General features: G+C 35.1%; 1 protein-coding gene across 19 annotated transcripts in view; it reads right to left on the bottom strand.

Annotated features, from left to right (window-relative positions):
- Positions 1–15,737, bottom strand: part of BAZ2B (bromodomain adjacent to zinc finger domain 2B) — a 296,342-nt gene that overhangs the window by 72,729 nt on the left and 207,876 nt on the right. For all 19 annotated transcript variants that reach the window (XM_055307809.1, XM_055307825.1, XM_055307810.1 and 16 more), the window contains 3 exons: positions 6,617–6,827; positions 422–514; positions 244–305 (listed from right to left, as the gene is read on the bottom strand). In XM_055307809.1, coding sequence (XP_055163784.1) covers positions 244–305; positions 422–514; positions 6,617–6,827 — 366 coding nt within the window. The remainder of the gene's footprint in view (positions 1–243; positions 306–421; positions 515–6,616; positions 6,828–15,737) is intronic.

Here is a 15,737-nt window from a genome sequence, read left to right as displayed (position 1 = left end):
GCTCATGCATGTACACACAAACTTGCTCTCTCAAATGAATAAAATCTTTAAAAAAAGATGAGGTGAATTTTAACTAATGCAAGAGGACAACTTTCTAAGATACACAACAGAAATCAAAATGAAAATATAAAAAAAAAGAAAAAGAAAATGTATATATATATATATATATATATATACATATACCAATAGAACCCCCAACATAACATTTGTGTTATAAAAATCAGTTCCAACACATAAACATACCTGTTGTTTCATAATCTTTATTTGTTCTTTTTGCTTTCTCTTTTCTTCAGCAGCCATTATTGCTATGGTGAAAAACCAAAGCACAGATATCATCAGCAAGGGAATGAAGAGGAGAAGCTTCTTATGAATTCCCCAATACTTAACTCTTCCTGTGTATGTTTTCATTTAAGTCACCCACCTTGTTGTTTTTTAGCTTCTTTGGCAACCCGAGCCTGTTCCTGCTTTTGAAGTTTTCTCAAAAGCTTTATTTGTGCTGCTTGCCTGGCTATTTCTGAAAAACATAAAATTTCAAGGAATATTAACAACTTTACATGATTGCTAATCTAAAAACATTAACTGTGAAACTGGTATCATGAAGGACATAATTTTTAAGAAAATTGCCTAAGGTTAGATACCAACTGGGAGAATGGTGTCTCAGGAAACTTCATGTTAATTTCCCCTAGAATCTGCCAAATTATTTCACCAAGTATGATCCCATATACAGAACTACACAGAAATGATACTTTTAATCCTCTTCATAGAGGCCAATCTAAGTATATATTTTTTTCACATTTCATGTAATTCCCACATTGTAGGAAAATAGCTCTTACTATGCAAAAGTAGTGATATAGCTTCAGTCTTAAAAGAAAACAGAATATATAAAAAGGAGAAAGAACCCCAAATAGAACAAATACAAAGCCTCTAAAACTCTGTATCTCAATCAGCTATATAAATGGTAAAATTTCTGAATCCAGTGACATTTTCATTTATAAAGGAGGGCCTAAATCTCCAAAAAAAAAAAAAAAAAAAAAAAAGAGTACAGAATGTCAGTGAATTTCAAAGACAACTTAGTCTTCATAATGTTTAAAGACAAATATATGAAACTGTGATAGGCTGACATAATTAAAATGGCCCCAACTATTCATTCTTCCCTCCATCCATATCATTTGCAGTGTGACTTTGCAATTCCTCTTATGAAGAGGTGAAGTACATTTCCTTGTTCCTTGATGCTGAGTTCAGCCATGTGATCTTCTTTGGCCAGTAGGATGTTAGCACTGGATGTTGTGATGCACATAGAAGTTTTAAAATATATACTTGTACTCTGTTTTTACTCGTGTACCTTGCCATTTACTATAACGACATGTTTGGGCTAGGCAGCTGAAGGTTGGGACATGTGGAATCAGTTGACTTCACATATGTGAACAAGCCCAGCCAAGATCAGCAGAGCTGCCTAATTTCCCTCCAGCTGCTTCCATCTGTGCAACAATTAATGCTTGGTGTTGTACATCACTGAAGTTTTGTGGTTGGCTGTTTCCCAGCATTACTGTGGCAGTGGGTAACTGATACAGAAGGCATGTAATGTCATGCTTTCTTCTACTGGCAAACTTGGTCAGAATACTTTTAACTATAAAAGTAGTATATCATAATATTTTTTCATAAAATACCATCTTACATTAGACATTATTTTAAACTTTGTAGATGAGTTTCAAGAAATCTTTATATTATATTCAATAATGAATATGATTGGCTGACACCTGAGTTACTTGAGCTTTACTAATAATTTTCATCATTTATTGAATTATATGAACTTGTTTAATCTTCATAACAATCTTATGAGATAGGCAACATTATCCCCAATTTACAGATGAAATAACTAAGGCTCACAAAGGTTAAATAGTAAAGCCAAGATACAAACCCAGGTTTGTATGACTTCACTGGGTGAAGTTCACAGTTTGTATGGTCCTAAGAACTTCTAAGAAAAATTGAATGCCTTGAGATTTTAGACAAGAATCTAGACCTGTGTCTTTGTAACAGCTGAAATGACCTTGGTTACTATGGCTGATTTTCTACCAACAAGTATTTTAAAAAAGGAGATGGGATGTAAAAAATCTAATTTGACCTAGTAAACTGGAATTGTTGATGAAAGATAAAATGGAAGATAATGCTGAAATATATCTTTAATCATACAATAATTTTCAATACTAAGTTATAAGCATCATCAAAAATTTCTGAACCACATAAAAAGGATCTTCTTTTGTTCACTAAATACCCTGGGAAATAAAAATCTATAAAGTAGGCTGCAGAATCAACAAACTCCAATAATAATCTACCTGAAGAATACTGTTCTCACCTATGATAGTACCAGATGACTATTTTTCTAACATTTAAGAACTGAAAGCTTTCACTGAACTCTGCTATAAAGACCTAAGTCTACCTTAAAATGTAAAGATGTGTCAAGTGTTAAAAAGAATATTTTCTTGTAAATGTGGAGTAGGTATGATCTTTTGTTCCAAGCAAAACTGATGCTCTCAAATAGAAGTCTGGCTTACAATAAATAAATGCTATATTTAGGTTTGTATATGTGTATGAATGTATTGGCCAACTTCAAGCCCCACACAACTACACAGTATTTTTCATTTTTAAACCCTGAGGACAGAAAATCATTTAAAAGTTCAACCCGTATCTTTTTACTTTAGCAAGGAAGATAAAATTCTTATCATTAAAAATTCACATAGCAGGGTGCCTGGGTGGCTCAGTCTGTTAAGCATCTGCATTTGGCTCAGGACATGATCCCAGGGTCCTGGGATTGAGCCCTACAATTGGGATCCCGGCTCAGCAGAGGAGTCTGCTTCTCCCTTTCCCTCTGCCCTGCTTATGTGCTCTCTCTTGCTCACTCTCTCTCTAAATCTTTAAAAATATTCATATAGCTTAAATTTTATGAGTAGTTGGAAAGTGTTTTTAAATGTTAGAAGCACTATGGAGGAAGGAGAATGAGTTAGAAGATCTAGAGAATTCATTCAGGCTCTGAGAAATAAACTGCTTCCAATAGCTTCTCATTTATTTAGCTTATGGTTGCTGAATAGATTATCTGTTACAACTTTTGAAATATCAATTTGAGGGAATCCCTGGCTGGCTCAGTGGTTTAGCCCCTGCCTTTGGCCCAGGACCTGATCCTGGAGTCCCGGGATCGAGTCCCACATCGGGCTCCCCGCATGGAGCCTGCTTCTCCCTCTGCCTGTGTCTCTGCCTCTCTCTCTCTCTCTCTCTGTCTCTCATGAATAAATAAATTAAAATCTTTGAAATATCCATTTGAAAAATATTTATGGATTAAGAAATTACCTATTTAAGTTTCAAAGATAAAATTTTATTTTTGAAGTAGTTTACACACAGGTTTAGGGATATTTTACATATACCACATTTCTTTGATTCTGAGATGCATTTTAAAATATAATCTAAATACAATGGAATATTACTCAGCCATTAGAAACAACAAATACCCACCATTTGCTTCAACGTGGATGGAACTGGAGGGTATTATGCTGAGTGAAGTCAGTCAATCGGAGAAGGACAAACAGTGTATGTTCTCACTCATTTGGGGAATATGAATAATAGTGAAGGGGAATATAAGGGAAGGGAGAAGAAATGTGTGGGAGATATCAGAAAGGGACACAGAACATAAAGACTTCTAACTCTGGGAAATGAACTAGGGGTGGTGGAAGGGGAGGAGGGCGGGGGGTGGGGGTGAATGGGTGACGGGCACGGAGGGGGACACTTGACGGGATGAGCACTGGGTGTTATTCTGTATGTTGGTAAATTGAACACCAATAAAAATTAATTTATAAAATAAAATAAAATAAAATAAAATCAGAATGTGCCTGAAAATTGGCAGTACTTTTCTTTTTTAGTAGTGCACCTTTAAATAGTGGTGCATTGAAATGACTGTGGCATCTCAGATTCTATGATATATGAAATGTAGAGGTACTATTTGATATCTTAGATAATTTAAGGTATTAATTGTATTGGTGAGTTTATTTATTAGGTTAAAGTCTTTTTCATATTGAAACCTTCTTAGATTCTTATCTTTATTCTCTTGAGAAATTAGAGAGCTCTCATTTCATAATGTTTGGATATATAAAGTTTGCATTTATTTTTCTGTTCTGAATTTTTCTTCAAATTTAGTTCAGCTTTTTAGTTTAATTGAGGCCTAGTATGATAATAATATATAATAGAAACTTGTAGGATCCCCTCAGATAATCCCCCCAAACTGTTAATATAGAAGCCCTTTAGAAGTTAAAGGGGTAATAAAGTGACACATTCCTTTCTTCCCAAGAAAAACATGCATATTTTACCATATATGTTTGTAAGTATTATTTATTTTCTGTTAAATATTTAATATTTATATACTTGTTGAGAAAAAACGTATATACATAATCAGGTCAAAGATATCAGAACTTGCAAAACACAATGTAAAAAGGGAGGCTAATGTAACAGAAAACAATCTGAAATCTAGAGGGAGAAAAAAATTGGGGTAAAAGTTAAATAATTAGCCCCTATAATGTTAAAATAAAATTCAGTTAATTTTACAAATATAAAGTTGCTATTTTAGATACTAGGCATTAATAGTATTTTATTAGATACACAAGATATACATGAAAAACTCATGCTCTGGGTATCAGTTAATTTCACGTTTTCTTATCTTAGGTAAACAATGCATACTCATCACTATTATACATTCATCAAAGAGTCAGTGGATTACCAACAATATTAATTTAAAAACTTATCATTTATGGCTATATCTGTTAATACATTAACTTTTTTTCAACCTTCACTAGTAACTATTCAAGGGAGATGAAAGTCTTATCAAAAACCAAATAAAATAACATAAATTTCCCAAATAAGGTGCCTGGCTGGCTCAGTTGGAAGAGCATGAAAGTCTTGATCTGAGCCCCATGTTGGGTATAGAGATCAGTTAAATAAATAAATGAATAAATGAACTAAAAAAAATTTCACTACCATACAAAGGCAGAGAAAAAAATTATAGGACATTAAGTTATATGCCAGGCAGCTAATTTACCTGCTATTAATTGAAGTATGAACTAGTGCAAGCTTTTTTGGAGACATATTTGCCTTCTAGCTACCAAAATTGAAAATGCACATACTCTTTTTAAAATATTTTATTTTTTTTTGCACATATGCTTTGATTCAAAGATTCTATCTCTGCAATTTTATACTATAGATAGACATACCCATAGAAGGATATGAATAAATGCATAATATCTGTTTACTACAGGGCTGTTTGTAATAGCAAAGACTGGGAAATAGCTCAAATAGTCATCAAAAAAGACTGACTAAATGAAATATGGTGGAGCTATACACAGTGCATTACTTACTATTCAGCTATTAAATGTGTAAGGTTGATTTTTAAGTGCAGATACAGGAAGATGTTCAACACAAATGAAATGGAAAAAAGTAAGCTGAACAGGATGTACACTATAAGTACATTTATTTTTGAAATGAAAAAAATATGTGTGTACATATATATATTGTATGTATGTAGGAGTGTGTGTACACGTTTCTCAACAGATTTACAAAAAAAATGTTAATAATGATGCCACTCATGAGAATCTTTTGTTTTATAGTGAGTGAGAATGAGTGCCTCTTTATTGTAAAGCATTCTGTTTTATAAGCTTTTGTGTGGGTGTCTGTTTTATAATAAAAACAAAGCAGCGACAAAGAATTATGATGGTATTTACAATAAAGGGAAATAAGCTAAACTTTTCCTCCAGAAAAAAACCATGAGAAGTAAAAATCCTAGCTTTTTAAGTCAGTTTTTATTATTAAACCTTTATATTGATATATATGTTTATATACCAACACAGGTATTGATGTATATTTAGATAGCCTTAAGAGGATTCACATTTGTAATTAATAACTCATAACAGAAATATTTTAGTCATTTTTCTTGGTGTCAGACATGGCATGGGAACTTCATGTTGATAATTTACATTGTAGTTTTCAGTTATAATACATTTGAGATTATTATGAGTACTTTATGCTTGATACATAACACTTTCTAGAGATCTTAAAATACTTTTTGATTTAAATCTATTACTTGGCCATTTTGAAAATATATGTGATATATCCAGACTACAGAAGAACCCAAACTAAAAAGACTGGGGTTACTTACCAGTAATTGGAGTTCTCTGACTGAAAATTTACTCCACAGATCCACATATTTTGGAGTTATTCCCTTGTACCACCTCAAGGAATCGGGAGCTGTTAAAATGAGAATTTCCAGAAGGTTGGCACAACCTTAAGGCATGTGCCAAGTGCTGGTTGATTCCCTTTCTGTGCAAGCCTTAAAAGCTTATCCCCCACATTTGTAATTCCAAACACACAGGGTATGATGTGTTTATTGGTATGGCTCTTGAAAGGAGCTTACCTAATCAAAGAACTCCAGTTACCAGTGGGATTCCTTATTTTCTTACTTTAATTCTAACACAAATATCTATTTTTTAGAAAGTGAGAACTGTATCATTCATAAGTCAAAAACGTTAAGAGATACATAAGACTTTTTTAGTATGATTATTACAGTATATTATATATTTCTTACCTTGAGCTTGCAATTTTCTTAACAATTTGGCATCTGTGTTATCTAGAAACTCAGCACTTCCCACATTTGGAGGTCGACCCTTCCGACGTCTCATCCTGGATTCTTCTCTTGCTCGCTGTCTATCTGGATTTGGTGGTCTTCCTCTACGGCCTTCCATTGCCCTGATACGGGGAATGACATCCTCTTCTTTCAAAAGACACCACTGCATTCCCTTTTAATTAACATTTTATAGAAATAATATATTAAAATCAAAGTGAACAAAAGTGATCAACATGTCAGAAAATTCTAGGTCAATTTGGATATCTTGAAGTTTATAAAAGCTAGTACAAACCTTAGGAATTTTATTTTTTAATTAAATTTATAATTGTTCATTGCCTTTGGCATATCTTTGGTATCCTTACTTTAATGATCAAGTTTAAACATATAGAGAGATCTATATCTATTAACATATATTTATAAACATATGTATCTATAAACACATAGAGATATAACAATCACCATTTCTGAACTATAATGATGATAAAGTTGACAGATACTTGGAAATAGTAGTTGTGTGATGATGACATCCCTATAGATTGTTTTCATATGTTACCAGTTCAACCAACCATGAAGCTATCTAAATAATGGAAGGAAGTTTCTCTTTATAGAAATATTACAGCTAATAAATCAAGAAGGAATATAAGAGTCAGAATATCAGCATTGTGTAATACCTGATGAATTCATGGAGCTAAGCACTGAACTTGAGTAGCTGGCAATCATCAGAAATAGAGACAACTGGACAGACATCAACCTCCTGATGGAGGTTCACTCCATTATCTATAAATTAATCTTGCCCCCCACCAAATAAATCAAGCCTAGATTTGATTAAGTCTGGACCTATTTACTATAACTTTATAGACGTAAGATAACTAGTGTATGTTAAACCACACAGTGAAATCCAGTCTTTATGAAATTCTACAAAGTATTCAGTTCAACAAATATATTTCAAGAACTTAAAAAAAAACTGTACGAAGATTAGAGGAGCCTTAAGAGATGTATCAAATACATTTTATTTATTGATTTAAAAGATAAACCAGATCATTATGACAATTAAGGAACATCTGAAACTGTGAACAATGCCTAACACTTGATGATATCCAGAAATGATCATTTTAAAGTGTGATAATGATATTCTTGTAGAAACAAGAGTCCTCATCTTCTAGAGATACATACACACTGAAAAATTTACAGATGAAGTAAGATGTGTAAGATTTGCTTCAGCAAATTATGGAAGAGTAGAAGTAGATGGGGGCATAAAACAATTGGCCATATGATAATTTCTAAAGCTGATGATAGGGGACATGGTATATATTATACATTTGAGATTTCCCATTGTAAGACCCCCAGCAGGAACACATACACCAGCATAATGCTACTGCATTATAGGAATAATCCTGCTGAGTATATAGATACAATTTGACTCTTGTTTTTATTATTCCTCACATGTTGATCAAAATATACTATTATATTTACCTTATTTCTCGGCCTTAGTATCTCATTCATTTTTTGAATGAGTATCTCATTCAAAAAAAAAATACAAATACTACTCTTGCTACCATAATGGATGATAGTTATATCCCACATTTCAAGCACTGTGCTTTGTTTCAGACATTTTCAACATATTATATAATCTTCATAACAGCTCTATCTGGGTTTTATTGTTGCTACATTTCAACTGAGGAAATTCTGAACCAGTAAGGTTAAATAATTCCCTGAGGTACAGAGGCAACAAGGAACAGAACTGTATTTTGTTCTTTTTTAAGATTTAGTTATTTATTTTTCATGATAGACACAAAGAGAGAGAGAGAGGCAGAGACACAGGAGGAGGGAGAAGCAGGCTCCATGCCGGGAGTCCAACGCAGGACTCGATCCTGGGACTCCAGGATCACGCCCTGGGCCAAAGGCAGGCGCCAAACCGCTGAGCCACCCAGGGATCCCCAGAACTGTATTTTGAACCCAGGACTGTCTCACTCTAAAACCCGTGCTCTTAACCACTACATGTACTTAATTGATGTTACTAAGATTTTTTTTTTTATACTTGGTAAATGACTGATCACAATGTTCAACCATGAAAGCACATTCATTTATGTTGTTGCATTCATGCAATATGAAAGCAACTTATGTCACAGCAGGATTGTTGTAAAAAAATGTAATGCATATAGTCCATATTTCTATGTTTAAAATAATATCTATACTAATTCACTTCAGTATTTCTCATGTGAAAAATAATTTTAAATTTTATAGAAAGTAAAAATTTTTTGCTGATATTTCAAATGAGGTCAATAGGAACAATAATTGTACTAATGGCATTTTTATGCCACAAACCACTAAGAAGGAAGCCATCAAAACAATTTTATGTTCACCAGTATGGGAAGCTTTTGATTAGTTTAGGGTTTCATTTTTCTATTATGCTCCTAGGCACTAAGGCAGCATGCATCACATAAATTGAAAAATATAAAAGTGACATTTGTGACACTTGGAGTAGAAGAGAGACTAATAAAAGAAGTCTGTAAAGGAATCTGCATTTTGTTTTTAAGGTATCTTATTAATAATAAAGTCAACTTTAGCCAAGATTTAAAGGGTTTATCAATTTATCTTTTTATCCAGTTATAATTTTTACATAGTTATGTTTTATTCAGCTAGGAAAATATACCTGTGTCAAAAAAAGGATAGATTATGTTGGTGCCCAAAATTTACCAGACAAATATGCTGACACCATCATTTACATTTTTGCCCTTGGCATTTATAAACACTTGCTAAGAAAACTGCATATATTGTGCTACATATATAGTGTTCTGACTCCTGGATTTTAGAAAATGAGAAATGGACTGTTAGGAAAATCTAAAGCTTAAATTAGAGCTTTAATTCACTGAGTAGTCAAAATTATTGTAAAGGGAAAAAAAGGTAGTTTTCTCAATAAGCATTTCCTCAGAAAAAGCAAATACAACTTATATTACCTGATTCGTATGCTATAAGCTTTTGATCAATCAGAAGTTATGTATCAAAATTACTGATTATTTTTTCTTAGTTTCTTCTTTTTTTTTAAAGATGTTATTGATTTATTCATGAAAGACACAGAGAGCGAGAGAGGCAGAGACACAGGCCGAGGGAGAAGCAGGCTCCCTGTGGGGAACCTGATGCAGGACTCAATCCCAGGGCCCCCGGATCATGCTCTGAGCCAAGGCAGGTGCTCAACCAATGAGCCACCCACGCATCCCTTTTTCTTAGTTTCTAAGACTAAGACGGTAAACGGTTCCTGAAAATAATCTTTCTTAACTAAGATTTGAAAGACGTGGACAAAAAGAATGTAGATGATCAACATGATGGGCATGGTGAAAGATCAGGTCTATTTTACCACTGTAATACTGCTTTCAAGAGTTACTAATTTCAATCTTTAGCAATAAGACCTTCATTTCTATACACACTACAAAGAGAGGGGGAAAAAAGATTTATGTTTTAGTCCAGAAGACTGAACAAAATAATTAAGTAAATAAGTAAGTACACCATATAACATACCCCGCAGTGCACTATAAAAGTACAATATAAGACTGCCATGTATTATAAAGAGTTTCTAGGGGGATCCCTGGGTGGCGCAGCGGTTTGGCGCCTGCCTTTGGCCCAGGGCGCGATCCTGGGGACCCCGGATGGAATCCCACATCGGGCTCCCGGTGCATGGAGCCTGCTTCTCCCTCTGCCTGTGTCTCTGCCTCTCTCTCTGTGACTATCATAAATAAATAAAAATTAAAAAAAATTTTTTTAAGAGTTTCTACTACTTAAACATTCGTTGAGATATCTACTTTGTACAAGGCATAGCAGTCTCTAAAGGTAATTGAGAATCTTCTCCCCAAAAGGACCAGCACTTTTAACTCAGACCTCATGCTATTCTAATGCAGGTAATTCAAGGACCACATGCCAAGTAGTAATAAATTTGAAAAAGAGTTTAGAGTTTGGGACAAGAAGTTGTCTGAATTGTTCACTTAAAAAAATAATGATGTCTGAATTAGGGCTTAGAATTAGAGCCGGAGGGCACCCCAGGTGGCTCAGCGGTTTAGCGCTGCCTTCGGCCCAGGGCCTGATCCTGGAGACCCCGGATGCAGTCCCACGTCAGGCTGCATGGAGCCTGCTTGGAGCCTGCTTCTCCCTCTGCCTGTGTCTCTGCCTCTCTCTCTCTCTCTCCCACCCCCCCTCTCTGTGTCTCTCATGAATAAATAAAATCTTAAAAAAAAAAAAAAGAATTAGAGCTGGAAAGGAAGGTAAAAACATTGTTTTTTTAAGGAGGAAGAACTACCTGCATGTGAAGGAGAGAAGTGTGAATGGAGACCAGAAAGGTGATTAAAGTTTGAAGTGGTCTCTAGGTAACATGGAAAAGGAAAATGGTAATGAGGTTTTCTTCCTGAATATAGTGAAGATACAGGATGGAAAAATACTTGAGAAAACCTGCAAATAAATATTTTACTCTCAGGTATTTTATACCTTATACTAAATAGAACTTTAAAAAAAGCATTTACTTCAAATGAATAATTTAAAAATATTTTCTATATTCAGAAAACCAAAAATTACACGAAATTTAATTTAAATACAACTTTGTATTTCAACACTTCTATTACTCTTCACAAACGACACTCTAAAGTATAGTTGAACATCTTATGAGCAATTGGCCTGTTTTCACTTTATCTTATAGCCACTGAATTGTCTAATTAACTAGGACATAGAAATATTCTATTTCATATAGAAATATAGTGAAACTATATATTTCACTAACAGCTCAATCTGTGGTTTGCCAGGAACATGTTCAGGTTTTTTTTTTTAATTAATTAATTTATTTATTTATGATAGTCACACACAGATAGAGAGAGAGAGAGAGAGACAGAGAGAGAGAGAGAGAGAGAGAGAGAGAGGCAGAGACACAGGCAGAGGGAGAAGCAGGCTCCATGCACCGGGAGCCCGACGTGGGATTCGATCCCGGGTCTCCAGGATCGTGCCCTGGGCCAAAGGCAGGCGCTAAACCGCTGCGCCACCCAGGGATCCCCCACATGTTCAGGTTTTAATGAAATGTATTCTTAAGTCTCATTCCTACTTCAATTTGATATCATGGCTTATCTTTATTTTTCTTTGTTGCTTCCATTTTCTTTAATTTTATATACCTCCAGGCTGATTTCTTTTGGGGGTAAAGAGTACATAAGTAAAAGAAGTATCTCAGTCCACCAAAAGTCAATCCACAGACTAATCTATTTGCCAAATTACTGAATTTTTAAGTTTAGTATCATCAAGACTTTGCCGCAGCAATTTCAGCATGGATTTGCAGGCCTTCGCCACTAAGTATCAATATCCCACATTAATATTTGAGATGTCTAATACTTTTCTAATGCTCAATGTTATATAAGGGAATGGAGGAACTTTACTCATATTTTTCTGGAACGGGAGCGGTTTCTCTATCCCAGTCCTTGCCTCTGGTAGTAAAATAGCTGAGGTGAATACTTTAAATCCAGATAAAGGTATTTGATCTGACAATTTTAGGTCTGTTAGTCATTTGGTGAGTCAATCATTTACCCAAATGATTTCTGGCTAAATAATTCTCAGTAAATGTAACCACAGCTCAAGTAAACAAAACTGGTCTTTTTCATTACATTTTCTTTGTTAATATACTTTCAGGGATGCCAAGGTGGCTCAGTTGGTTAAGGCTCTGCCTTTAGCTAAGGTCATGATCCCAGGGTCCTGGGATTTAGTCCTGTATGGGGCTCCCTACTCAGTGAGGGGCCTGCTCCCTCTCCCTTTGCCCCTCCCCCTGCTCATGCTTTCTCTCTCTGATACAATTCTTAAAAAAAGTATACTTACAGAATCCTTTACTTCCTAAAAATTTGAATATTAAAAAGCTTTTAGAATGTCATACCTAAAAGGGAAATGATCTTAAAGACCTCCTAAGATAAATACCCTCCACATTACATACGAGGAAATGAAGGCCTAGAAAAGTAGGCCTCAGTTTTTTCAAAGTAACATAGGATGCTGAATTAGCCTGCCAGGAGTCTAAGAAAAATCTTAGGGCACAAGCAAAGTGAAGGCATCACATTTTTTTTTTAATTTTTTTTTATTTACTTATGATAGTCACAGAGAGAGAGAGAGGCAGAGACACAGGCAGAGGGAGAAGCAGGCTCCATGCACCGGGAGCTCGATGTGGGACTCGATCCCGGGTCTCCAGGATCGCGCCCTGGGCCAAAGGCAGGCACCAAACCGCTGCGCCACCCAGGGATCCCCACATTTTTTTTAAATTATTTATTTATTTATTTATGATAGTCACACAGAGAGAGAGAGAGAGAGAGAGAGGCAGAGACACAGGCAGAGAGAGAAGCAGGCTCCATGCACCGGGAGCCCGACGTGGGATTCGATCCCGGGTCTCCAGGATCGCGCCCTGGGCCAAAGGCAGGCGCCAAACCGCTGTGCCACCCAGGGATCCCGCATCAAATATTTTTGATAGAACTTCCCACTTTAGGGATCCCTGGGTGGCGCAGTGGTTTGGTGCCTGCCTTTGGCCCAGGGCGCGATCCTGGAGACCCGGGATCGAATCCCACGTCGGGCTCCCGGTGCATGGAGCCTGCTTCTCCCTCTGCCTGTGTCTCTGCCTCTCTCTCTCTCTCTCTCTCTCCCTCTGTGTGTGTGTGACTATCATAAAAAAATAAAAAATAAATAAAAAAAAGAACTTCCCACTTTAAGAAATACACTAAAGTTAATATCATAAGAAAAATCAAAATTTTCTTAATTTATGCCTATTGCATAATTTAGCATTGTGATTATTTTTAGCTACTTTATGATGCCAAGGATAGGTAGTGAGAGCTTTATGTACTATGAACTTTACAGAATTAGGGGTTCTTAATCTACTGTAATCATATAGTTTATTAATATCATATAGTGAATAGCATTTCAAAGATGTGAAAGAGTAAGATTGCCTATGCTGGAAGATGGGTGTCCCCTATTAAAAACCACTGAGGTTTTTTAAAAACAACAACAACAACAAAAAACACAAAACATTGAGGGGACGCCTGGATGGCTCAGCGGTTTAGCGCTTGCCTTGGGCCCAGAGCGTGATCCTGGGGTCCTGGGATCGAGTCCCACATCGGGCTCCTTGCATGAAGCCTGCTTCTCCCTCTGCCTTTCTCTGTGTGTCTCTCACGAATAAATAAATAAAATCTTTAAAAAAAAAAAATTGAGAAAGATGTGGTTTGATACAATCATTCCACAATGCTGGCTATGCTTCCTAGTACTCACAGTAGGTTACCTTCTTAGAGTCATGACCTTCAAATACCTCCTTAACACCACATTTGGATTCATACAGTTGGCCCCCTAGTAGAGGCCCCTTGCCTAGCCGTCAAAAATCCTACCTGGTACATTAGTGACATAAATTTTCAGTATTATAGATTTCTGGTACTGATCTTTCATATTCTCAGTGTCCATATATGCCCACAGCTATGTTGCATTAGGTATGACAGTTAACAGCAGAGTTGAATTAGAACACTGGTTGCGGACTCCCAATCTTTTGTTCTTATATGAAATAATTAGCAGCATTACAATCTTGCCAGAGACTGTGTGTTGTCTGCTTTATTGTGAAGTCTCCCTATATTCCTTACTAACAAAACCCTGATTTTTGCTGGATAGCATTGTGCTCAGTGTTTTATCTTCTCTGAGACAGTGATCATAACTTTTACGTCTTTTGTACTCTCCAGTTTCCTACAAACACTAGTTTTGTTTTTTCAAAGCCAGGCTTTCAAGATCATTTCTGTAGTGAAATGTGTTCACAGTTTTTATGGAAAACACCTTTAGGGAAAATTTATCTGGGGGAAAAAATGCCTGGCACATTAAGTATTTGCCACAAGTATTTATTGATTAAATGACTAAGAAAAAGGGCTTTTTTCAGTAAGAACTATAAATATTTTTTTTCTCATGGCCTTATGCCATTAAAAAGAAAAAAAACTTTCTAAAAAATATACATCTCAAATAGAAAAGGCAGCATTTTCTAAGTCACTTTTAATTTGTTCCTTCTTTGCATCTTTCCTTTTTCTTTGCTTTTCTATCCTGAATACAGTAATCATTCATTAGTCTATGACTGTGAATTTACTGGTTGAAAAAATAAACTTATATTTATGCTTAAATGTTTTCTTCACAAAACATTTAATTCACAAAACATACTTTTCAAAGTAGATTATCATGTTTCAAAATAATCTTTGTCATTAATAATTTATCTTGAACCCATCATACATTCCTAAAAGTGTGAATACCTTTTTACCTAAATATCATATTTAAATAAAATAGATATAACTTTTATACTTACTAAACTATGTTGAGCTTACTTTCTAATATTCTAACACCCAAAACCAAAATAAAATGAAAACAGTTCCACAAATTCTTTTTAATGTGATGAAGCATAAGTTTGTAAGAAACCTATTTACTTTATATTCTTTTCAAAGGGGTTTCACTGACTAAAATAGTTAACAGAATTTCATTACAAGATATAGCCAGCCAGTAAAGCATGGCCTTATAAGAAGGTTCATTTTGTTCCATGAAGTCTATTGTCCCTAAAATCACAATTTTTATAGAAGCCCATAGGAAGTGATTGGCATGTAAGTATCAGAAGATACTGAGAAGCAGCTGATTCTACAAATCCTTTACCACATTTGTAGACCGAAGTAAATAAACACTGAAAATGAATAGACTGAAATAATCACTGAAAATGAAAAATGAATACAGACATAAGAACTATTTCTTATGTCAACTCTATTTACCTGAATTAAGGGCTTTTCTTTCTTATTTTTTTAAAGATTTTATTTGTTTATTCATGAGAGATGCAGAGAGAGAGAGAGAGAGGCAAAGACACAGGCAGAAGGAGAAGCAGGCTCCCTGCAGGCAGCCTGACGTGGGACTCGATTCCGGGACTCCAGGATCACGCCCTGGGCCAAAGGCAGGCACCAAACAGCTGAGCCACCGAGGGATCCCTCTTTTTTATTTTTTAAAAGAAATTAGATTGTTGTCCTTTAGTGATGATTTACTTAAATTTCAAATAAATATAAGCTCTCATACCTCTCATCTTGCTATA

The sequence above is a fragment of the Nyctereutes procyonoides genome, unplaced genomic scaffold (genome assembly GCF_905146905.1).
Source record: "Nyctereutes procyonoides isolate TBG_1078 unplaced genomic scaffold, NYPRO_anot_genome, whole genome shotgun sequence".
NCBI classification, from domain to species: Eukaryota; Metazoa; Chordata; class Mammalia; order Carnivora; family Canidae; genus Nyctereutes; species Nyctereutes procyonoides.
The sequence above is the reverse complement of the archived record's forward strand: the minus strand, read 5'-3'. Positions and strand labels throughout refer to the sequence as shown.